Source organism: Numenius arquata, chromosome 14 (assembly GCF_964106895.1).
Source record: "Numenius arquata chromosome 14, bNumArq3.hap1.1, whole genome shotgun sequence".
In the NCBI taxonomy this organism is placed as follows: Eukaryota; Metazoa; Chordata; class Aves; order Charadriiformes; family Scolopacidae; genus Numenius; species Numenius arquata.
This window is the reverse complement of record NC_133589.1, coordinates 3,024,247-3,049,335: the sequence shown is the minus strand read 5'-3', so window position 1 is coordinate 3,049,335 and position 25,089 is coordinate 3,024,247. Positions and strand designations below refer to the sequence as shown.

General features: G+C 50.0%; 2 protein-coding genes across 2 annotated transcripts; both read left to right on the top strand.

Annotated features, from left to right (window-relative positions):
* The first annotated feature begins 290 nt into the window (after positions 1–290).
* Positions 291–2,802, top strand: GRIFIN (galectin-related inter-fiber protein). The gene is made up of 4 exons (XM_074158737.1): positions 291–302; positions 1,814–1,893; positions 1,988–2,150; positions 2,638–2,802. Exons 1-4 carry the CDS (start codon positions 291–293, stop codon positions 2,800–2,802), a joined length of 420 nt encoding a protein of 139 aa, XP_074014838.1.
* A 12,288-nt stretch (positions 2,803–15,090) lies between these two features.
* Positions 15,091–16,419, top strand: LOC141472031 (galanin receptor type 1-like). The gene has a single exon (XM_074158788.1). It carries the CDS (start codon positions 15,091–15,093, stop codon positions 16,417–16,419), a length of 1,329 nt encoding a protein of 442 aa, XP_074014889.1.
* Positions 16,420–25,089: the final 8,670 nt, after the last annotated feature.

Sequence of the window (25,089 nt, the reverse complement as noted above, 5' to 3'; positions counted from 1 at the left end):
CCCTCCAGATCACAGCCTGAATGCCTGTCCCAGGTCAGGGCTGCCTTTGTGCGGGCGGCAGCGGGGCTGGATTATCCCTGCACGCATGAGCGGGCTGACCCGCGGGGCCGGCAGCGGGATTTGCTGCTCCCCATCTCCCAGCCGTGCCTGACAGACCTCTCTGAAAAGGAGACCTCAGCCCACTGTCACTGCTAATCCCCACGCACGTGGTCTCCTGGCCGGCAGCCCCTATATAGACCCCTCTGACCCTGCCCCGGGTCGGCTCTGCAGCGCAGGGGCAGGCGAGCGGGATGGCGTTGCGGGTAAGCACTGGGGACAGGAGCTGGCACAGCCTGGTCTGGCTGATGGGTGACGGTGAGGGGTCAAGCGGACAAAAGAAACAGGCACAGATAAGGGCAGGAAAGGTAGAAACCCTGAAAGATGTGGGGACGCTACTCACGGTGCTGCCCCTCTATTTCCATCCCGTCCAGGCTCTTGCAAAGCTGAAAGCTTCATGGCTTTCAAGACAAGGTGATAGGACAGATCTTTTGTCTCAGTTACACCAGAGCTGGTCTGGAGTAACACTGCCTTGATGGCAGCTCTTCTGGCTTGGAGGGTTCAAGCTGAGACAAAAAATACACTGATGTTTTAGCAGAGGAGATCTATGCTTTGCTCTCCGTCTCCGCTGGGACAGATGGCAGCAAAGAGGGAATTGCTGTTTCCTGAGTACGTGGCGTGTCTTTTGCTGGGGGTGTTGGGATGATGACAAGCTAAGGGTCAAGGTAAGGCTAACCTGGGTGCTGCCATCACCACTCACTGTTTGAAACCATATTGTCAGCTCCATCAACCTTCTGTGTTTCACAGGAGGGAACACTGCTGTGGTCAGAGCCTTTGAATGACCATGCATGGGCTCCTAAAGCTGCTCACCAAAAGTAGCCAGGCATGAGGGTATGAGGTTGACCACCATCATATCTCTGCTCCTGCCCAAAAACATGCATATCCCAAAAATGCATTGGAAATGGAAAACCACGGCAGAGAAAGAAACAGGGGAGTGAAAGTGCTGAGCTATGGGGAGGGAAAGCAAGGCACGGAGCTGGCAGTGGAGATGCCAAGGCTGGAGAGATCTTCACAGCATGAGTAATAAGGTTGAGAGAGGGGGATGCTCAGAAATGCAAGATCATTAGAATGCTAAAAAAAAAAAAAGTAGGGTGAAATGGCAAGCACTTCTTATTAAAATGAGCTATTTAATAAAACTATGAATTATTCAAAAAGGAACATCCTCCAGCTCGTTTTCTGCAAGTTTAACCTTGGAGAAGGGGGGGAGCGGGTGGAATGGGGGATCAAGCAGGAGCTCGTGGGAAGTGTCACCCATGTAATGTTGGATGAGAACAGGTTGGATGCTGCCTTACACCCATTCCTTGATCAGCCCTTGTCTTTCATCCTGCTTCAAAGCATCACAAAGTTTTCTGCTTCGGATTTTGTATTGCCCAGGTGGGGAGAGGGAGCAGAGCATCTTTGTGTTCTACCAACAATGAAGGCATTCAGGTTCTTCTTTAATTTTTGCTCCCTGATCCCACTCAGCTCATTACAAAAGACCTTGGGGGGCAGCAAGTCCCACCTCATCATCTGGATGTTGTAGCAACTTCATTTCCTATCAATTTAGAGCCCCTGAGATTACCCAGGAGTGAGAAAAAAGCAGGGACAGAGAGTGTGCCTGCGTGGGAAGGGGGGAGAAAGGACAAGATGATGAGAAAGACGGAGATGGGTAAGGGATGAGCAGGGCTGTGCAGCTTTCCCACCTTGCCATGCTTCAACGTCACCTCCTCGCCAGCAGTTCGAGGCCCTGTATCCAGAGGGGCTGTGTCCCGGTTGGAGCGTCGTGGTCAAGGGCGAGACCAGTTCCAGTACGAGCATGTAAGGACACGTTCTGCTCACAGCTCTCCCGGCTCGCGACAGCCAGCAGCATCGCTCCACAGCTCTCCAGCACTTCTTTCTCTCACTGTCTTAGGTTTGAAATTAATTTGCTCTGTGATCCTGGAGACCAAATCGCTCTCCACTTTAACCCCCGCTTCTCCAGCTCCAGAATCGTCTGCAACTCCTTCCTCGCCAACCACTGGGGGAGGGAAGAAGTGAATAACACTTTCCCTTTTGAAGCAAAGGAGCCATTCCAGGTAACCCTGTGTCACCCCACAGGTCTTCTCGGGTGGGACAGGAGTGACCAAGCCAATATTGGGGTCCTCCTCATGGATCTAGCCCTGCCTTTCCTGCCAGCACCATACCTGCACCATACCAGCACCATAACATCTCCTCTCTGGCTCTGTCTTCTCTTAATATTTCTGTTGTACCCTGATTTGCTGCTGATTTCCACCCAATTTGGCACAGACATGCAGAGCCTCAGCAAGAATCCCTGGACGCTGCGTTTGCTTTCAATTTAGGCTTTGCATTATGACCAGTTTTTACTACCACAAAGCAAAGAACTCAATTACTCCCTCCTTTTCCCCAAAGAGGGGGTGAACAGCACGTGTGGCAGCTCTAGTAAGATTTGAAGTGGGTTGTAGATGCAATGTGCCCAGATCTGGGCACTCACTGACACGATGGCAGCAAGGTCCACCGATGATGTGGGACCACACAGTGAACCTAACACGGTCTCTCTTTCAGGTTGAAATCTACTCTGACCAGGACTATTTCCACATTTTCATCGATGAAAACAAAATCTTACAGTACAAGCATCGGCAGAAGCAGCTTTCATCCATCACCAAGCTGCAGATTCTCAACGATATTGCCATTTCTTCAGTGGAAATCACCAAACGGGGCCTTTACTAGAGACTAGAGTTGGGACAGTCTCACAGACTGTTCCTCCTTAAGCTACTGATCCAGTTGGAGACCATCTCCCCGCTTTCTCCACCCAATACATGCCATCACTGGCCGAGGAGATAACTACGTGTGTGTCCTCATGGTAGAAGTGATGGTCATTCCCATCACATGCCACAGCCAGCCATGTTCCTAGCTGTAGCCCAGATCACTGAAGACCTTCTGCCCCTGTAACTTAGAGTGCACAGTGGGATTTGTAGGTCTTATCACCTTTGCTGTTGGACAATCTGGGAGATCAGGTCTGCCTCAAGAGGTCTGGACACCTGAATGTTACCGTAGAAATTGTGTTTGCCCAGAAGTAGGGTGTGAGCACTAGTCCTCAGCTGGCCATGTGGTGACAGACGTAGCGAGTGGGTGTGGGTGTTAGGGATGGGAAGGGACATTTCTTTCCAGGAGCTGGGTAAAACTGCTACTGTATTTGCCAATAAAAATCAAACAAGGAAATCCCTGCTGAGACATCCCTCACTGGGCAGATCAACTGAGTTATTCATTCCCTGTAAATCTCCAGACACAAGGTATGAACAAGGGCTGGCAACTGGGCAGGAGGACACAGGCTGAGGGTTGCTTGTTTTCAGCACTGGGAAAATACTGCTATTTTGCTTTAAGGGCTAACACAAAATGAAGGTCCCTTGCAGATAGACCAGAGTGATAAGATTCAACTTGCAAGATATTTCCAGAGATTCCTTTCATCATTTGAGAGATGTTTACTCACCCTGAGTCCTGCCAACTCCAGGCTTCTAAGACAGACCCTAAGAGTGATGTAGTCGGTCAGAAAAGGGTAAAAGCTTAAAGAGACACATAAAATTATGTGGTCCCTTCATCACGCACCAGAAATGCAGCTGGACTCTGAAGAAAAAGGATCTGAGTAAATCAGGGTCTAGGAATTATGATAAGTTCAGAATGAACAAAGTGTCTTTATTCCTGTGAATAGCCTCTGGCTTTTCTCTATGCTCTGCTTTCTTGTCTTCTTTTCTCCTCCTTTTCAGTTGTCTTTCAAAACAGCCCACTTGTCCCTTGCACCCTCTTCTCTTTTCCACCCTTTTTCTTGGGGCACAACATATCTCCAACTCCTTGACTGGGCCCCAGCAGGCTAAAAGATGTTATTTTTACTTTGTTTTAATTACTCGTGTCATAAGCAGCATAATGTCACAGTGTTAAATCTGAACAGAAACTTGCTCCAAAAATGCAATTACAGCTGCCCCCAAATCACTCCTTTGTTCCTCAGACATAAGACAGACCACATTCCTGATGCAAAAGGCAAAGACAATCCCTGCCTTGCCAGTCCTTCCCATCGAGGAGAAATCACTTGGTAAGAAGTCAGCCCTGATCCCTCCTTGCCCTTGGGTGAGATCTCTGAAGGTCACAGCTTTGCTCCAGCCTTTTCTCAATGCTCAGATTGGCCATTCCTAACTCTTCCCTCTATTTATAGTTTCAAGGACTTATGAGGAAGAGGTGACTGTGTAGCCAACCACAACACACGATGACACAAAGTTGACATTTATGAGTCTGCTAAAAAGTTTATAATGTTTTTCCAGACCATAAAGAACACTAACTGGACACCATCCTGTACTCGTGGCAAAGAGCAAAACAGGGACCCAAGATGGTCCCAAACGGTACCTCCTCCCTCCAAAACCAACAGAAAATGCGGCTTGGAAATGGCCACAGTCTTGTTTGCAAGTCAGGAAGGTTGGAGATGGCGAGACTTCCTTTGGCCTGGAATAAATCCATCACAAATGGGACAAGTGGGTCAGCTCAAATTTTGGTTGTCATGATGTAACTGGGGGCTTCGACAAACTTCACTCTTATGGCCACCCCTTCAGTTAAACAGGCATAAACACAGACAAAATCAGGGCTGCTAGGACCTCTGTGTCATACATCTGATAATGCTGAACTACATTTGAAAGAAATTGTTCTTTTTTTTGGTGCTTCTTTAGGACTTGATAGAGACAGATCATTTTTCATGGAGGAAAAGTGACGAAATGATTTATAAGGGTAATACTTTGTACTTACATAGCCGCAAACTCCATCTATAGCCACTGCTGCAGAAGCACACCACAATTTCATTGTTCTCCAAAGCGAGCACAAAGGACCACAGAAAACCAGGGCAAAAAAAAATATATATATTTCAAGTACAAATAAATAAAGAGATGCCGCAAAAAATCAGGCAGCGGCAGAGATTATGCCCTGGCTCCTGAACACGTTCTCAGATTCTGCCAGCGGCTGATCTCACTCCATTACCATCTGCACCGAGAGAGCCCAATCTCTCCTGACACATCCACATCATCGCTGCTGGCTCCGGGACTGTATCTGCTGCCCCCTCCAGCCAAAACACTCCCAAGGGTGAAGGAGTCTTCAGAGCAAGAGAGGTCTGGGGAGCTACAGAGTGTCTCTGGGAGGAAAACTCCAGGGCTGGCTCTTTATAGCTGTTTTGCACAGTTTTACGGGGAACAAGAGATGCCCTCCAAGTCTGCGACCCTCATCTGCCCCGTAAGGAAAAACAAAGCCCGACAATTATGATGGTCAATTAAACTCTGAGGAGCTCAGGAGGGGGGTTGGCACATCAAACTTGCACAGAGGCATTGCCTGCTGAGGTGATCAAAGGGAACAGACCAGTCCTTCTTCCAAATTTAAACCAGCTTTCCTATTCACAGCCTAGGGTTTGAAACTGGGGAGGGAACTAGTGTAGATGAGCTCCTGCCCATGGTGTATTTTTGGAGAGCTGGAGGCATTTTGAAGGGGAAGGAGCCGAGGCAGCTTGGGGTGCAGCTCTGGGAGCATCTTACTGCCCAACCTAAGGGCCAGAATCAATATTTTTTGCTGTAGCCAAGCGCAGGAGCCGGGCTGAAACGCTTCCAGAGAGCAATTACTGCAGGAAGGGATGGGGACTGTCCTAGACAGGATCTGCTCATAAAGCAGCAGCTGCTGCCCCTAAAGCTTACATGAACTGGAGAGGGACACCTGAGAGATGTGTCCCTCGGGAGGCAAAGCTTACGGAGGCGGCGAGCTCCCTTGTGGGTTCTCCCTTTCCCACTGATTCCCTTCATTTGGGTTGGATCTGCAGAGCTCAGTGAAATGCTCTGGCTTGTCCCCAGATCAATGAGAGGAAAATCAGGCTCGTAATCCTTCATGCTCGAGCTGTGCCAGGACTCCCAGGACCAAGGTCCCCTCTGGCAGTGTCGTAGTGCTGCAGATCTCCTGCGGAGCATCTGCCGATGCATGATCAGAGAGCGCTCCTTGGTGCCGCTGACACTGCTGGCAATCATCGCATCCCCCGGCGGCAAGCACCGGCGATTCCCTCACAGGCTGGTGAGCAAACGGCTCCCACGTCAGCCACACTCACATCTCATCAGCAGAGCAACAGCCTGGAGACATCAGAGTGAGTGACACTGTCTCTGCCAGCCTCAGCAAGGGACACTTGAATATCAGGCACAGGGTCCTGCCTGGAGATAGGAGAGGGAGCATGAAAAAGGGGCAAGGACTTGTTGGTAATGCAGTGAGAAAGACTTCTAGGAAAGCACAAAATAAAAAAAAAAGGAGGAAGTCATGCAGGTTGCACCTCCTCATACCCACTTTCTGACTCCACACATATTTTTTTTTGACCACTCCCTAAAACAAAACAAAACAAAAATAACACCAAAAAAACCTTTGATGCTGGAGGTTTTGCTACTTACTCATAGCTAGAGGGAAGCTCCAGTGAAGAAAGGCAGGATGTCGTGGTTTGGGCAGTTGTTAACTGTTTAACTGATGGTTCCCCTTCTCCTCCCATTTAAATGCCCCCATGAGCATCTCCTGAGGGACAACAGAGCTGCACCACAGCAAAGATCTCCTCCTCTCCACTGGTCCTAAGCAACTGTGTTGAGGTGCAGCTCAGTGATCCGAGCTCCATGTCTGTGACATCTCTAATTCCCCACATCCCCCAAGGCCTCGGTTTTCCCACCACATTCCCACAGAAATAGCTGCTGGGAAGTGCAGACCTTATCTGCAATGACTTTCTTCCTTATGTCTCTGAGCCCTTAGATAAGAGGCTGCTTATTCAACAACACAGGCTGTCAAACTCCTTAAATGCTCAGGAGTCCCAGGTGTTTGCTGGCAGGACTGAGCAACACGAAGGGCAAATATTCAGCTTTTTTCCTGAAGAGTACAAGAAAAAGAAATAAAAAAAAAAATAAAAACCAAGAGGAAAGAAGGAGTTGGCTGGGAAGAAGCAGCTCTGAGGCACCAGGCAGCTCCAGGTTGCAGCTGGAAAGGAGTCTCTGCTGGAAAGCAGAGTGATGTTTCTTTTATTGCCTTTAAAGAGAGCTTTGTAAAGCCATTTTAACTCACACCATCTCCATCCGGAGTCAGCTCAGACAGGAGAGTACACCTCTCAGCCCTGATCTTGCATGTGTGGTGGCAAGTACCAGCTGCAGACATTAAATAAAGGCTGGAGAGGGATTATTTTCTGAAAGAAAGGATCTGCTCTAGAGGTTGAAGGATTGGAAGCTGATGGTATCACTTCATTTGGCAGCTATGTTATTGTACACCACTGCTGACTAAGGAAAGGGTGACAGAAATTAGCCTGATGCCCAAATTTCCTGGCCCTCCAGTTCTGCAGTCTGTTCAAGGCTCTCTCGCCAAAGCTGGATGCAATCTATCATGTTATTCCTTCAAGCTATATGAACATAGCTGGCTGAATCTCTGACTTTACCGGAGCACAAGACAACAGACTACTGAGATCAGGATGCTTTCTCTGCACCATCATGCCATTGTAAGGCTGTCTGGTGCTTATAAAGTACTTTACATCCACAGGGATCCAAATGAACCGTAAAGAGAAGGGAGGATAATAATACCCTTGTGCAGATGAGGAAATCAAGGCATGTGGAGGAAGGGAGCAGAGCAGAGAGGAGGGAGGGAACTGCGTGGATTTACCTCCAGCCTAACACTCTCATCTTGGAGCTTGTGGCCTGGCCGTGAAGCCTGTGGGTAGGTCTGGCTGGGACTTGTTGTGATCTGTCAGAGGTTGCCCTGAGCCTTAACGAGCTAACGGGCTCCATGCTGAACCCCTCTACTGTCTGCAGCACAGCCCAGGTCACACAGCCCAGCCAGCCCCTTGTCTTAAATGAGGGGCCAGAGCTGCTGAGCAGCTCATTAGCCCAAGGAGTTTTCCATCCGTCTGTGCACAGGTGTCCTTGTTATAGTCTCAGCTACTAATCAGCATCTTTCTAGCTTCTTTCATGCTCCAGCCCAAACAATGACCAAAGAGCCACCAACATCCCTTCATTTTCTTCCCCTTCCTTAACACACCACCTGCCCAAAGAAAGGCTTAGAGATTGCCGTGTGATTTATGGCACAAAAAGCTCGCTGGTTTCAAAAACTGGGAGTAAAACTGAGACGCAGCTATTTCGCCTTCTAACCTCTGCCTCTGTGCTAAACTCCAGCGATTGTCGGCTTTCGCTTCTTGAAGTTGCTCTGCGCTGTGAACACAGACTGGAAGCAGAGAGACAGACGCGGTCAGTGGTGATGAGAGGGCAGTGATTGTACTTCCAGCAAATTGCCCCAGTCCTTCCAGATGAGTCACTGCACAGAATGATGAGGCGTTATTACTAGAGAGAAAAAGTTTGCAACTGATCCTGACAGAGTTTAACCACCTCTCAAAGCCTCTGCCTCCTGATTTTCTATGACTGGTTGTGGAGATTCCTTCTCAAAAGCTGCCTAGAATAAATAACAGCTCACATGGCGGATTGTTGGTTGTTTTTTTTTTTTCTCTTATCTTGTCAAAACATTAGAGCAGGCTGCTGGAGAGCATTTAGACCCAGGATCACCTCTCCCCCTGCCTCCCAGCCGATCCCCTCTTGTAACCAGAGAGCAGAAATCCTAAGGATTTCCTGAAGCCCATAATACAGCAAAGCTTACTTTTAAACACATAACACTTGATCACCGAGCCCTTGTTGCAAATACGCTCAAATTCTAATTCTTATCGCAGCCTGATCCTGATCTCATTGCAGCTTTGTGACAGCTACCTGCAAAGCACTGCCTAGGCTGAGAGTAAATCATCTTGCTCAGAAAGACAAACTCCCTCCTGTTATATTTTTTAAAATCTTTATCTCCTCCCTGACGCTAGCAGATCTGGGCCCTGAGAGTGCTTTTCTCAGAGCCTTTCCTTCCTGCCTCCCTGCATTTCCCCTCCACAAGCCTGTGCAGCTGGGGAGAGGCAAACAGTGGCAAATTTAAAGCCTTTGTCAGAGACTTCCCCCAGATGGCAATCAGCTGATGGAACCGAGAAAGCTTTGTCATCTAAAAAGCCCTTTATTAGCCTGTTGCACCTGGGTATAGAGCACCGGGGAAGCAATATTGTTATGCAAATCTGGCAGCGTGCAGGTAGAAGGATAGAGGTCTGACTGCCTTAGCATCTCCTATTCTTCATATAGTTTTATGAGCCTCCATCCTCAGTGGTGTCAGTGACAAAGTGCTTAGATCACTAGAGTTACAACAGGGTGAAATGGAGCCCCACAGACCTGCTCAAACCACCAGGTTTCCCCAATTACCAAATCTGCTTGATTTAGGCTTCACTTTCAGGCTGGCTGTAATTATTTCTCTCCAGGGTGGATGGTGCCTGTATTGATCAAGGGGGTGAGATACCCACACAAAACACGGACAGGGAGGAAATCCCAGCATTGCTTCAACCGATCCTGGATCACGGCTCAGGGGAGAGAAGGGCTGGGTGCAGGCAGCGGTAGATGGTTGCTTTACGTGTCATCTGCCACCCCTGCTGAGTCCTGGCTTCTCTCAACTTCTCAAAGACTTGACTTGGTGCTCAGTATCCCTTCAAAACCTTGTGCATAAATTTGTGCAATGAATTAGGGAGCCACAGCACTGATTTATTCTTAAAAACCCACTTTGTTGTGCAGTACATCTCCATTTAGTGACTCTCCTTCTAACGAGATAGGGTCAAATTCACTCAGAACGGTCCTGTTTTTAAGCAGCATCCCTGCAGGAGCACGTTTACCCCTGCACTCCCCAGCCTGCTACTTGCCTGCACAAACCGAAAGCAGAGATATCTGAAAGACAGATTTTTCAATCACACTAATGCCAAAATGGTGTTTCATTGTTCTTGAGCGAGTGAACATCGTATCAGACAAATTCTTCTGTACTAAATTATCTTTTTATTTCAGCCACTACATTTCCGGAGCACTCAATCTAAGAGGCTTCCAATAAAAAGAATGGAAGATAAAGAATTTGGCACATATCTGTTTATGAAAACAAACATCAGTGAATATTCTCAGGCATAAAAATGCACACATTCTCCATTTTAAATCCTCCAAAGGACACTTGGAATAGTTTAAATGTTTCATTCTTTGATTGAGAGGGAAGAATAGGGGGAGAAGAAAGGTTTCCACTCTCATAAAAGTAATTACCAACAACAAACATCGATTCCCAGATGTTTTTTATTTGTTTTGTGATTTTATTTTCAAAGAATCTGAAGTGCACTTGGCATCCGCTGTGCATTGTCTTTGACTGTGCGCGGTGTTGGCCCCTTATCTCATCCTGGATTCACAGCCGCGTCAATGCGCTGACATCAGCCAACGCCACGCCGGAGCTATGCCGAGGAACCAGACCGCGGTGCCAGAAATAGCTCGTGTCCTCACCGAAACCGTGGTGCCCGAGCAGCAATGGCACCAGGTGGGAGCAGCCACCAGCAGAGGGAGCGGCAAAGCCGGCTCAGAGGTCCCCCAGAGTGGTGGCACCCAGGATTTGGGCAGTTTTGTTAGAGATTTGTGAGAAAATGTCCCAGAGGAGGATGGACTCCTTTTTTTGTCCAACACAAGTTAGCAAATGGTGATCTTGTTATTCTCTCCCAATAGCAAGAGAGACAGGTTTTGGTATTATTCCTTCTTATATCAAGCATTAGAAAAGCTCCTGGAGTGGAGTGGCAGCAGGGTCCCTCGGAGGGGGGAGGAGTGTGGGCAGCGCAGGGGCAGATATAAGGGCTCCGAGACCTTCCCTCATCCCAAGACCCTCCTGTCTCCATGTCATCGATTAAAAAGTGTGAGGGGCAGAAGGGGTAAGTGGCAATAAAGGTGGGTTTTATCCAGTGCTTTTCAAGGGCAGCCCAACCAGCACCTCCCAGCAAAACCAGTGGGAAATTATTTCACTGGTGCCAGTGTTCCCCCCCTAACATTGAGCTGGGATGTGCTCCCAGCTCCCCTAACATAAGCAGCGCCCAGACAGTCCATCCTGGTAGCAACAACCCAGCCCCTGCTTGACTGAGATAAGCCCTAATTTTGTTTTATCTCTACGAAGTGAGCAGACCCCATTCCACCTATCGCCTGGGCAAGCACAGGGAGGGGAAAAGCAGCTATGGCCTCAAAACAGGCCTTTAGGTCAAACCGAGGCAGCTGAGACACATCAGGCATGTCGGGATATGCACTGGAAGAAAGCTAAGAGAGCAAAGTGCCCTTTGGTTGGGTGCCAGCCAGCACGCAGAGGGTCAAGAATGCAGCTCCACTGGGACCACACAGGGGTGTGTGTTCCCAGGCACTAGCAGGGAGTCTGAGTCCTGTCCCCCTTGTACTCGGCAGGGAGAAAAGTATAAGCGGGGAGAGCACACAAGCTGCTGTAAGTAGAGGCACAACCAGAGGAACTGTTCCACCTTCACTTTCTCAAGGTCCCTCTGGTCACCAGGAGAAGCTGGAAAAGCCCCAGATTTTCCTGAACTTCCACCGGTTGTTGGGCTCGGGACAGTCAGAGCATCATTGTGGCTGTGCGACACCCTGTGTGTTCTGCAGCAGGAGCGGGGAGGTTGTGCTGAGACAGCTATGCTAAATTTACCCCGTCCTGGGACCCTGATGTGCAGCGGACAGAGCAGGTTTGGGCAGCCGTACAGGCTTGGGAGCTGCTGTGAATTTTTTGGAGATCCTGGCAAAGGCCCAAAGTGGCTGACTCACTCCTCCTCTCAGGTCAGTTCTTCACATCTGTAATTCCAGTGAGACCAGAGGGTTATTTCTGATGTACATTGCTGTACGATCGCAGTCCAGTCCATTACCCTTGCTGGTGAAGGATGGCTTCCATCTCCAGCAGGCTTTATTTAGCTTCCACTCCAAAGCTGTTCCGTAAGAGGGGAATGAATGTGAAAAGGGTAAAGCATTTATTTTCGTTGGAGATTCCCCATTGTGAGTTATTTGGTGACTTAGAACTCGTTAGAAGCAATGAACTCGTTATAATCAATGCTCTTGTCCTCTCTATCGACTGTGCACAGCATATAGAATTGTCATTTGCTGTTAGAGATGACTTGGCATTTGTGAGTTGTGTCAATGGATGCGAAAGCAGATTCATCCTAATTATATCGAACCACTGATCAACTTAGTAGTCTAGTCCAGTATTTTAAGCCCTAAAGGTTCCTTAGCAGTAAATCAGGCAGGTTACAAATAAAGTGCATGGGGGAGGAAAAAAAAAAAAAAAAAAGAAGTTAACTGTATTTATTGGCTGGAACATTTGGAAGCTGGAACTACCTGGACAAAACACGTTCAAAGAGCCCTGGCACATTTCTTCACTCTCTTCTCTCGTATTCTGTTAATACCCTACTAAAACTGTTGACTTAAACACCTCCATTCTGTTGTTTTCGGTGGGTAATGACAGGTCTGCTTTAGGGAGGCTGGGCAGCAGCTGCCAAGGGCTTGGGTGCATGGAGATTTCCAATCACTAGCTTTGACCCTGGCCCGTGAAGCCGCCTGTTTGCGACAGATCTATTTGCTTGCGGAGCAGCTGTGAAATTGCAGCAGATTTTAGGTATCCATGAGAGTATCCGTGCATTGCGCTGCATAGAATAATGTGTACCTTGCGCTCTGGGCAACACACTATAATTAGTTTGTAGAAGTTGTTTGTCTCTGAAGATCTATAAATACACATACATAAAACTATAAGGGAATAAGGAGTCACATGCTTAAAGCAAATGCATTCTAATGCAGAAGAGCTTTATGCGCTGGTCACATTTTTCCCCCCAAAATGTGGTTCCACTGCTGATCTTTCTTTCATTTCACGTAAGGCTGACTGAAAATATTTACTTTCTTCTTTTGCATGAGTCGACTAAAATGGATGGAGAATTTCCCCCTGAAAGCAAGGACATTCACCATTCAGTGACAAACAGCCTTCACCTGGGCTGCATTTGTTACCTTGCTCTCTCTCTCAGAGAAGTCAAAGAAAGAAAATAAAAAATAAACACCTCAGGCAGAGGTATCAGTTCTTCTTGTCAAACATTTTCCGCTGTGATTCACTGGCATCATCTGAGTACCTCCAGTCAAAAGCTTCATTTTACAAACCAACCTTGTTCCCCAACCAAGCCCTTCAACTTTTTCAAGTGACTTTTTTTCCATGACCAATTCTTCCAGTTTAAGAGGAAAGACAAAAAGCCGTGTTTCCTTCTGGAGTGCTCCTTGCTCGAGCGGGTTCACCAATACCTGCTGTGGGTGTTAACCACTGATGTACCAACCTCTGCTGGACGGCACGAAAGGAGGGTGGATTTGATGTTGGGAGCAGAAGTAAGCACTGAAGCACCTGGGTACCTCCATGCCTTGCTGCAGCTGAGCCCAGGGAACCCCCAGGAGAGGAGAAAGAGAGGAAACACCAGAAAGAGTCCAGGAGGCACGTCCCTGCCTGTCTGGTCCCTGCCCGTCCCCTGCCTGCTCCCTGCCCAGCCCCTGCCCGCTCCTGCCCGGCCCACCCGGAGCTGTCCCTTCAGCACCACGGCCCGCCCGGCCGGGCGCCCCAGCTCGGCGGGAGGGGGCTGGCACCCACCGGAACGGTTCGGCTCGGCTCGGCTCGGCTCGGCTCGGCTCGGCTCGGCTCAGCAAGGCTCAGCCTGGCAGGGCTCGACTCGGAAAGGTTCGGCTCAGCCTCACACAGTTCGACTCGGCTCGGCTCAGCCTGGCACGGCATGGCCCGGAAAGTCTCGGCTCGGCAAGGACCGGCTCAGCCTGGCACGGTTCGGCTCTGCTCGGCTCAGCCGGGACCGGCCCCAGCGACCACTCCCGGCGGAGGGGGTCTCCTGTGGGGCACAGAGCAAGAGGGGCCGTACGGGTGTGCAAATCACGGGTGTGCAAAGCGCACGTGTGGGGGTGCAGAGGTTGAGCCGCATCTGCGTGTGCAAGGAGGGGACGGGCGGGAGAGGTCGGGGGGGGGTTGGGGGGGGTGCAAAGCGGGAGGGGGTGTGCGGGGAGGGAGGGTGTTGCGTGAGCAGGGCGCCCGTGTGTGTGCAGAGGGAGGGAGGGGTGTGCGGGGCACCTGTAGAAAGGTGCGTGCAGCCAAGTGTTCGCGAGGGGCGTCTGCACCGGGCGTGGGTGCGTGTAGGGGGGGTCTATAAGCGTGCGTGAGCGCTGGGGGGGTGCGGGGTCTGCCGGGGGTCTGCATCCAAGGTTGCGGGCAACTACGCGGGGGGTGCGTGTGTGTGTGTTCGGGGGAGGGAGGTGGGTGTAGGACAGATCTGTAACGAGGGCTGTGCGTGTGTGCGGGACCGTGTGCGTGTGCGGCGCCGTGGCAGTGTGCGGGTGTGCGGCGCCGCGGCGTGTGCGGGGCTCAGGGGCCGTGCGGGGCTCAGCCGCGCCCGCAGGGTGGGCTCCGGGGGGCTGGCGGGGGCGCGGGTGCGGGCGTGTGCGGCTGCCAGCGGGTCCTGCGCTGCCGGCACACGGCGGAGCCGCCGGCGGGAGGAGCCCGGCCCGCCGCCGCCCGCCCTCCGCCCGGTGAGTGCCGCCGCACCGCGCCGCGGGACCGGGGGAGAACCGAGGAACCGGGGAACCGAGGTGCGGGGGGAAGCGAGGGTCCGGGGGCAACTCGGGACCGGGGGCCGGCAGCGCGACCGCGGAGCAGGCAACTTTCCCGGGAGGGAGGAGAGTCGCGACGGGCCGCGGCCGGGGCTGTTCTCCCGGGGTGCAGGAGGGGACCGCGGCCCCTTTCCCCCTTCCCCGCCCGGAGGTGCCGTCTACCCGCGGCCGGGCACGGAGCTCCCCGGTGCCCGGCGGAGCCGCGCCGCGCTGCCCTGCCCGCCCTCCCCAGCGCTCACGGCCGCCTCTCAACTAAGTTGCCGAGAAGCCATTTCTGACCCGGCACCATCCCCGGGAAGGGAAAACGTTGCCAGGAACCCGCGCTCATCCCTTCTCTCTGCACCTTCTTTTGCAGCCTTGGCTGGTCCCAGCTAAACATGCCCAGAGTGCTGAGGGCATCGCGGCAGGCTCTGCCCCGTTAGCCCGGGGTGCCTGGGGGGGCTCAGCCATGAATTCCTCCCCCTCTGCCGCGGGGGCTCCCCCCGGCCCGCTGCAGCTCTGGCAGGAGGAGAACCAGACCCAAGGCGGGCTCTGGAACGGGAGCCAGGAGCTGGGCTGGGAAGAGCTGGAGAAGATGCTCTTCCTCTTTGCGAAAGAGCCCGTCACCATCAGCCTCACAGCGATGTACCTGGTGTCCTTTGTGGTGGGCTTCGTGGGCAACATCATGTCCATCAGGGTGCTCACTCGGAAGCGCCGGAGTCGGGTGTCCAGCCTGAGTGCCACCCGCAGCCTCCTCATCAACCTGGCGGTGTGCGACCTCATGGTGGTGTGCGTCTGCATGCCCATCACCGTGGGCAACCTCATCTACAAAGCCTGGGTGTACGGGGACTTCCTCTGCCGGGCAGTGCCCTTCATCCAGGCTGTTTCTGTCTCTGCCAGTGTCCTCAGCCTGACTGTCATCAGCGTGAACCGGTACTACAGCGTGCACAACCCACTCAACGCCCGGTCTTTCTTCACCCAGAAAAGGATCCTCAGCACCATCCTGGTGGTGTGGTTGTTGTCCTCAGGGATATGCATGCCCCTCATCTTCATGAACAAACGGGACGAGATTGGGGTGGTGGAGGGCTTGCCTCTGGTGTTTTCCATCTGCAGGGAGATTTGGCCCCAGGAGAGACTCAAGCAAGCCTACAACTTTCTGCTCTTCTGTGCCCTCTACTGCCTGCCAGTCCTGTTCAACATGGTCATCTGCTTCCTCACGGTGCGCCGGCTGTGGAGCCGCAGCAGCCAGCTGAAGGAGAGCACTGCCCTGAACCGATCTCTGCCGGCCTCCAGGCTGAAGATCCGCAAGAAGGTAGCACAGATGGTGGTGGCCCTGGTCCTGCTCTTCGCAATCTCCTGGCTGCCCGTCTACCTGATGGACATCTGGATCGATTTCAACATCCCCAAGTCTTTGCAGGATGTGAGTCCTTCTCCTTGGATCCTGCAGCTCAGACCTTTTGCCCAGTGGCTTGGCCTCACCAATTCCAGCCTCAACCCTATATGCTATTGCTTTGTTGGGAACCTCTACAGGTCAGCCAAGGAAATGAAGAGCAAATACCACCAAAGAATGGTCTCTCTCTTTAACTTCTCCCTGTCCGACGGGACAACCCGTTCCTCAGTCCCAGAGCTGCTCTCTTACCGGAGTTCAACAGAGCCTTCAAGGAAAGGACCCTCCGCCACCCCTGTCACAGGCAGGAGATGTCAGGGAGGCCATGGCCATATGAACAAGTGTGGACGCTTGAACTCCTGCCAGCATCCACCTCTGAATACCGTCTCCAGCGAGAACACTTCCTTATAATTCTGCTCAGGAAGTGCACCTCATACCCTCATCTGCATTTAATGACTCTTTAGAGGTCTTTCTGAACCAGATATTTTAATGATGGGAAAAAAAAACAACTTTCTTCTAATCACTCCCACCACCAGTTCAAAAACACAGAGACAGGGAGAGAAGCAAATAACGAGAGAAAAAAAGATGACGTATTTTAACTCAGACCAAGTTTTAAGACACATGATTTTTACTGGGGACAAGAAGATGTGTAACCTGTTGCCCAGTCAACAGCCACATAATTAGATAGATCAACTTCCCAACGAGTGAGCTCTCCCCGCAGCTCCATCCCTGGATGCAGGGATGCTGTTCGGATACAGCAACGATTCGACTGCTTGCTGCTGCTCACCCTGTGCCGATAAAGAGCAGTGAGAAGCAGCACTCTCTGCTCCAAACCCGTCAGTTGTAGTTGCAAGCAGTGAAGAAATGCTCGAAACAGCATCATAAAAAGTAATAGTAGTGGAGAATTTCACACACTTTACCACTTGAGATTTCATTGTCTGATCGTATTGTTTCACTCCTCCACGCAAATAAATTCCCCCGATGTGAAGAGACAGTGCCAGAAGTACTAGAGCAACCATCACCGCTCCACATTTGGGAATTCAGAAGGGATAATGCGGCCTCGGAGGTGATTTAGGAAATGCATATTGGAAAATATTCCTTGGGCATCAGCTCTTTTTCTTACAGCTATGTTCCTGCGGGTGGAGTGGAAAGAACCAGGCATCTACTAACATGATTTGCACTTGAAAAACCAGCCCTTGTTCAGCTGTGTCTGTACCAAACACAGTCAATGGCATGTGAAAATAAAAATAGAAAATGGTTTATAGCTAATAAAATCAGAATCAACTAATGCAATGCTATTTATCCGGGAAGGAGAGAATCAAAGTGCTTGCTTTTCCTGAGGATCAGAAGTAGGTTAAAACCTATTTCTTCCATCATCTCCTTTAAAGGAGGCTTTGATAAGTAAATTGTATATTTTTATTATGTTGGCATCGAAAGGCCCCACTAAAGCTTAAGAATTGTGTTGCGCTGAGCACTGGATCTGTATCCATAAAGAAAGGAAACCTTTCTCCCAAGGATCTAAGAGAAAACACATCAGACCAGGCAACAGGTGGGAGAAAGAAAAATACAACAAAGACCCAAAAGGCTGGAATGAAACTAGAGCTCAGCCCCTTCCCTGTGCCAAGGCGTGAGGGGACGCACATCATCTCCCGATGCCAGAGGAGCCCGTGCCTGGCGCAGGAGGACTCTCCTCTCAGCGAGCCCCGGAACCAACGCAGCAGCCTTCCCGGGAGAGGATTTTGTGTTTAATGGAACTCAGGCTTTTGATGACTGGGGGGGGCTTTTTTTATTACTGAAAGAGGGAATGGTGTTCTGGGAAATCTAAGTTTCAAATAATATCCTCCTGCCTTCTAGGGAGCCTTTTGGCCCACAAAAAAATACAGACGAAAAATAGCCATTCAACCCAACAGGATTCCCACCTTTGTCATGATCGCACAATAACATTTTATGTTGCTAATGATCTGCCTGGAAAACAAAAGATTCCTCCTTAACAGGCAACATCAGCCACAATTTGTATTCTCTTTTTGTGTGAACGAGAAAGAAATTACAACTACCCAGATTTACTTTGGGTGAGAAATGGCTTTTATGTGTGCTGGGAGATGAGAACATCTGCATTTTTGCAGGTGATATAGGAGTGTACTGCTTGATCTTTTAGTAGCTGTGGAGAAACGCCTGTGAAGATTTTATTTCCTTTTTCAAGGCATATTTTTAGGGCTGGCAAAATGTACCAGGCTGAGGAGCATTAAAAGCTTGCTCCGAATGCCCACTGATTCCAGGCCCTGGAAACAGACATCCTCCGCCCCCAGAGCAGATGTGACACTACTGAAACTTCCCTACATCGCCCTGACCGATGTATTTAATCCTGCCCTGAATAAACCACAGTGGAAGGACCACGGAGGTGCCAGACCAGCTCTGTCCCATGTGGTGGCCAGGCTCGGAAAATGGCCAGGATCCAGTGATGCAATCAAAGGTGCAAGAAATCCACTTTTTAAAATACCCCAGAGGAGAATTATTTTTTTTCCCAGCTCATGAGCCTGGGTCCTACCCTGAAAGTCTCTGCACCCTCCATGGAGGCAGAAATACCAGGGACTGTGCGTTCTCCTCAACGTGCCTGTGCCTTCCCCTCCTGATGCAGATGCCCATGCCTTTCTCCAGCCCCACAGAGCTGACCACCAAGATACACTGTGGCAAGGTCATCTCCTCCTCACACTTTTAAATGTATTTTCCAGTTCCATTCAGTGTTCCTGTTTTCCTATAATAAAGTTGAATTGCTCACTTTAACTCCTCTTTGTCTCCCTGGGTCGCTCTCTCCCCATTCCCCACGCTCCAACCGCTTCTCCACCGTTTCTATAGCGAAATCTCCCCCTGCCTCTCGCCCTTATCGCTCTTCGCCTGCGAATTCCCCTCGCTCTAACGACTCATTCATGTCTTCACTCCTCTGATGAAAACTCCCTGCCTGCCCTGCTGATCTGAATGGCTCCTTTTGTGCCGCAGCCACCTGTTTGCGACGGAGAGCGCTGATTTATTTTGCCCGGCTTGGCCGACGGCTGCCAGGTAGTAATGAATTTTGGTCACTATCACCCAAGGGTAAATGAGAAGCAGTGACGTCAATGTGAAAGCCACACAGCATCCCGTGAGCCGCCTGGGCTCTGGCAGTGATTTTATTAACCTGAACAGGTCTGCATAACGCGGCAGTGCCTGGGTGACTCACGCTGGCTCCCAGTGAGGTGAAGCCTCAGCGTTTGGGAAAGCGGCTTTTTTTCCCCTCCTATCTGATAAAACATCTCTTTGTATTTAGGGCTGAGAAGGAAGACATCTGAGCGCCTTCCAGGCCACACAAGCTCCTTGTTTCTGATGGCAGGCTCTTTGACAGGCATTCAAGGGACTCTTGGCCCATCAAGGAATCAGGAGCAGGCACGGCTCTGGCTGGTGAGCGCAGATGATTTCCTCAAAGGAGCCCGAGCCGAACGTCTCGCACTTGGTGTGTGGTTGAGGAAATGTGTTTCTCTCTAAATGCGCCCAGGCAGACTGGAAATGTGAATTTTAGATGTCTTGAGGCCAATGTTTTCCCACAGCAATGCTGCTAATGCATCTGAGTCCCACTCTTTCCCCCCTACGGGTCTTTCTTCTCTGCTTTGCCATTTGAATCAATACTGGCGTTTTACCACATTACCAAAACCCAGGATGTTTAAAACAGCTTTACTTGAATCCCTTTGCTGTGGTAAGGACATACAGAGAGTTGCTGTTCAGTAACTCTCTCTGGGATTATCCCACGATCTGTTCTTGTACTGTCAGTATTGTTTTAAAGATGCCACAGGTTTATTTTCTGCCTGTGAACCACCGGAGAGACAAAAAAAGGATAATCTTTTGTACGAGGTATCATAGAGGTACGTGCAATCACGACTGGTACATAGCCCTTGTATGGAGAACGATGAATCACTGTTTCTTATAATGAAATACCCAGGGGAAGCCAGTGAAATGATTAGACAGCAAGTGTAAGGGCACGGCAGCACCTTTTCTCACACTGCGGCAGCCGCTGGGCTCATGGGCAGAGGAGGTGGCGAGGGCTGAAAGCGATAAAAAGGGTTCAAGAGGAGACCGGACTGTTTACAGCAGAAAGAGCCATCACAAAAAAAAAAAAACAAAAACCAACAAAAAAAACCAAACAAAGATGCAACTTTTGGCTTAGAGAGCATTAGGTATATAACCTGTAATTTCTGCTTTTGCTCCTTCCCAGGACACACGCTACTGGCCACCACTGGGAGCAGGATGCTGGGCTGAGCATCATTTTGTCTATTCTGTACCCTTTTTCTTACGTCCTTAATGCAAAAAACCCTCCACATTAACCTGAGTCCCGTTTTAAAGAGTGGGGGGAGAGCAGGGGGTGATTTGAGACCCGGCATAATTCCATCAACAGCAAGACTTCGCAGGATGGAGTCACCTGGAGGTAGGACACGTTAACGCTGACACAGCGCAGGCTGGGGAATGCTCACTCAGTCACTGGCGGAGCGAGAGCCAAGGAGTCCCAGTGGATGGTTCACGGTGCTCACTGCAGTGCAACGCAACAGAAATAACCTACCCAGCCCTCTTCTAATATTCATCAGCCCTCTCGGTGGGTCAGCACCTTCACCGCAACAACCCCGAGCATCCCAGAAAGAAGAGCGTCCTCCGAAGGGAAGCTCCTGCCTGTTGGTATTTTACATATTAAGACTTATTGATGCTGGGATTGCAAATTAGGATGGAAGATGGCCGGTGAGGCATCTGCAACACCAGTAGCCCCCAGCACGGCTCCTGTGTCTCCTCCCACCACAGCACAAACACCTGAGCTCCTCTGACCTGCAGTGTCTCAGTGAAGAGGGAGAGCACAGGAGTTGCCTTGTGATGTCCTTGTTATGAAGAACCACACAACTATCAGCGTGAATTTTCTAGGAAAAATCAGCGCAGCTCAGTTTACCTTTGCGATTAGATTCAGCATGAAAATAAATCACCAAGGGCTGCTAGAAGAACAAATAAACGAGCAGCTACGACCAGGTACGACCTAAGAGATCGCTGGAGTCCTCTGGGAAAGAGTCAGCCTCTAGGAAAGTACTGCTCACCTGGCACATATGGGGGTCGTATAAGACTTTCCCAAACTTTCTGGGAATGAATGACTGCTGGTTAGGTCAGCCCCAGGGGCAGAGGAATTGCAGTAGTTGCTTTCTCTGCCTGCTAAACATCTTCGGGTGAAGTCCCAGGACTCAGAGCTGACACAACACAGCTGTAAAGTCAATGCAGTCTCATACAACTGCCCACCCCGAAGCTTCCCTGCCAGCCCCTGACGGGGGCTCCCGGCTGCCCTGATTTAGGGATTTTCTTCATTCTGAGCTTGAATCAACCAGGAAAACCTGGTCTGGGGCAAAGGAGGAGCCACACTAGGATAAGCGCCCGGTTTGGAGAGGGAAGGATGGTGGTTTCCACCTTACAAGGGTAGCCACTCACTAAAGGTTGTAAGGCAATGATATAATTTAACTATTTCATTAATATTTTATTCAAATAATAATTTTAAAATATTCCAGCAATAAAGATGGATGCAGCGCTTGCAGAGAACATTTTTTCCAAGTGAGGGATCTACACCAGAGCCTTCCTGTTTGGTGTCTCTTGCTGATTGCAAGAAAGCCCCTGAGGAAACGAGTGCCTGGAGCGCATGGGTGAGGAGCCGGCTCGGGGCTGGCAGAGCAGGGGGCACCGATTACCCTGTGATTATCCTCACGGCACAGGGAAGGGGAAGTCTCACGGAGCTGTAATGTGACCTTTGATTTTAAACGTTTTCTACGCCCAACCTTTTCCCTCTTACCTCATTGCACCCCAGGACAGCTGGTTTATGTTGCAAACTGGAGGGGGAGGGGGAAATTATCCAGGGAGATTTTATTTTTAAAAATACATATGAAATATTTCTACACCTGAAAGACACGGGAATTAACAGCTTGTCCCTACATGCCTTGCCCCTGTCTCTGGGAGTTTTTATGACAACAGACGGATACCGTGGAGCACAAAATGCTGTGTGCGCTACAGGAGAAAACCACCAAACTTTAATCATTCCTTAATCAGGGATGCATTTCCCAGCCGCAGCACTCTGCCAGGCTCTCTGCATCCAATTTGCAGAGAAGGGAGCAGTCAGCACTCGCTGTCCCGTCGACCTGGCAGCTTGGCCATCCCCTGTCCCTGCAGGAGGTGGCTGCTTGGTGCCTGGCCAAGCTGAGTCCCTCAGCTCTGCACCTCCAAACACCGAGGACCACGTCCTCAAGCACAGCCACTGACTCCTGTGCTCCATGAAACAGCTCGGGGATCTGCTGCACTCGGCCAGTGCAGGAGGGGGATACTGAATGATGCTCATTTCTAATCACAGCAGAGGCTGAGCTTGGGGAGGGTGGCTACGAAGACTTTCTGACCATGATCCAGCATCTCCAGGCGGCTGCACAGGCACGTTGCTACCCCAGGTGCCACACAGTCTTTGCCTTTCTTCATTTCCCACTTGAGATGTTTTCCGTCAACCCCTCGCTTTCCTCAGCCATTCACCGCGAGAACGGAGCTGCTGAATTAAAAGAGCTGTATGAATGAGTCTTTAGGCAGATGTATCCCATTACCTGGTGCTCACAAGTCACAAGCTGCTATTTCTTGGTCTGAGGAAGGAAAATGTGGCAAAACATTCAGGAAATAAGCTAAAAAATAAGAAGGGGAATGAAAGAAAATCCAGACAGTGAAATAAATCCATCTTAAGGTAATTACTGGGGAAGAACTAGATCTGCCAAGGGTATTAAAGCTCTCACACACCTGCTAATCTCTTCTGATAAAAGGTCTGACTGGCTAAACTAATAACACTGTTAAATCTGCAGTAATCATTACCAGAGGCGGCCCAAGGATCTCACAAGGCCACATGCCTGGAGGAAGACCATTTCCAGCATGAACATGCACAACCCGCAGCAGGTAAGTGGCACCTGCACCTGAGATGTCAGCGTAACTGCTGAGTGGCTGCGAGTCAGTAACCTCCCTAATTGCCTCCCTCAGCTGAGAGCTGAACCCAGATTTCCTGAGGCTCCATCCAGCGCTTCTGCTTTTTGTAAAAAAAAAGATGTAAAAATGATGAAAAAATAAGACTTAAAGGAGGAGCTTTAGGTGTATCAATAGTCTTGAACAGGAGTAGTAGATTTTCAAGCACGATTCTTTGTCGAATTTTAGATAGTACCACTGAGGAGAAACACACTGGAAAGAAATTGAGGAAGAAAATCTGCATGACCAGCCAATTAGCTATGTAATGAGTTGATGGTTCTGTGGGACAGAATTTGGGAATTTCTTTCTCCCAAACTGGTTCTTGTTGCTTAAATGAATGTTTCTCAAACTTTTTACAGGGTGACTTACAGCTCTTTTACTTTCCACTCCTAGATTTTTTAAAAGTTTGACTGATTCCTTTTACGTTCATTGTTTTAGCTGTAACTAAAGAAGAAGAACTTAGCTGTTCTTCTGGGCAGCACAGGAGAAAACAAGACGTTCCTGCGCAGCCTGGCAGTACGGATCAGTAGTTGGAGTGGGCTGACTCATAGTCTCCACAAAGGCTGGGAGGTTCTCCTTCAAAAGCTAATGACATAACACGGCCCTTGGCAGAAATGCATCAAGAAAAGGATACGCGATGGCAAAAGTATCAGAAAATCCTCCTCCTGCTGCAGTTTGCTCCTCTGGGAACGGGAGGAGAAATGGGCTGGGGTGGGACAAGCAGCCACGCAAGGTCCACGTGGTGACCCTGCCACATGGGGGAGGAGGTGCAGAGGAGCATCCACGCAGCAACACAAGGGGATTATCAAGAGTTTGTGCAAAGAGCAATTTTGATGCAGATCCCGAGTGCCTGGCAGTGGGGATGCTGCCTCCTCCACGGCAGGAGAGCGTGCGCGGGTGATCTGCCGCCTGAAAACAGGCAGATCCCGCTTCTCTTTCATTCCCTCTCCACCAGTGTTGTCTTCGCCAGAGTTTCTTCTGATTTATACCAGCAGGAGATTAGAGTGAAGCCCACAGTGAATGAAATACTGTCAAGGTGAGGCTGCTGTCACATCAGCTGCTGTAATTCCATCGGCTTAATGGATCTATTCCTAATTTACAAGTCAGAGCTGGATTCGGCACCAGAGGCTGAGTACAAAGGTGTCATTTTTATATAGTCAAATTTATATCTGAAATAAATACCACATTAGATCTTTCCAAGAGGTCTGAGCTGCAATGTATTCATTTTTCTCCCTGCAGAAACGTGAAATTCTCACTAATGTTTTCAGGTTACCTTCAAGTCTCAAGGTTGGGTATTTTTCAGCCATCTGCTTGTTTCACACGGATCCTCAGGGTCCAAAACAGGTAAGTGTATCCTCCAGGGAGTCCTCCAGCAATTTGCTACGAGGAGTACTAAGCCCCTTCCTGAGGCTGCTATTTGCCAGGGACAATGCAGCAGCCTGTTGCTGTGCAGCCTCTTGCAGTGGAAATTAAGATAATGAAGAATAAATAGGTTTCCACCTATATGGGCTTTTCTTGTCTACTTCAGAAATAAGGAATATTTACACATAATCCCCAGCCAACAATGGTGTAGCAATATCAAGTTCCAAACAGCCCGGTCCCTCCAAAAATCAGTGAATAGCTGTGTGACCCGCAGGCTGTGAAGGGAAATTCATGGCTTAATCAATATCATGTCACACGGGACCAACTGCGGGAGAAATAAGTGGATCTACACAGACATGCATCCCAAAAGAAAAACACATCCACAGCAGCCACATATCTGCATCTGCAAACACGGCGCAGGAAGACTGTGTAGGGTGGGAAAATCTTTGCTCTCAAGCGAAATAACAAAATCCTCTTCCTGATCTCATCTCCCTAATTCCCTTCCTGAAGTCCAGGCAGGACGGCCCAGAAGCCAGAAAACTGCCAAAATTGTCATGGAAACAGCAAAGCTTTTCTGGGAGGCACGGTGCCAGAACTGGAAGCCAGAACTCCTAGCAACAGCAAACAACTCCTTCCCCAGTCTTCCGCTCCATTAAGCAATAAATGAAACCTGGGAAAATGGGGGGCAGCGTT

Bases quoted from the DNA above. Each gene is read 5' to 3' on its own strand.
- GRIFIN (XM_074158737.1), top strand. The intron at 1,894-1,987 runs GTAAGGACACGT...TCACTGTCTTAG, and splicing joins ACCAGTTCCAGTACGAGCAT to GTTTGAAATTAATTTGCTCT. The intron at 2,151-2,637 runs GTAACCCTGTGT...TCTCTCTTTCAG, and splicing joins AAGCAAAGGAGCCATTCCAG to GTTGAAATCTACTCTGACCA.
- LOC141472031 (XM_074158788.1), top strand. From the start codon at position 15,091: ATGAATTCCTCCCCCTCTGCCGCGGGGGCTCCCCCCGGCCCGCTGCAG.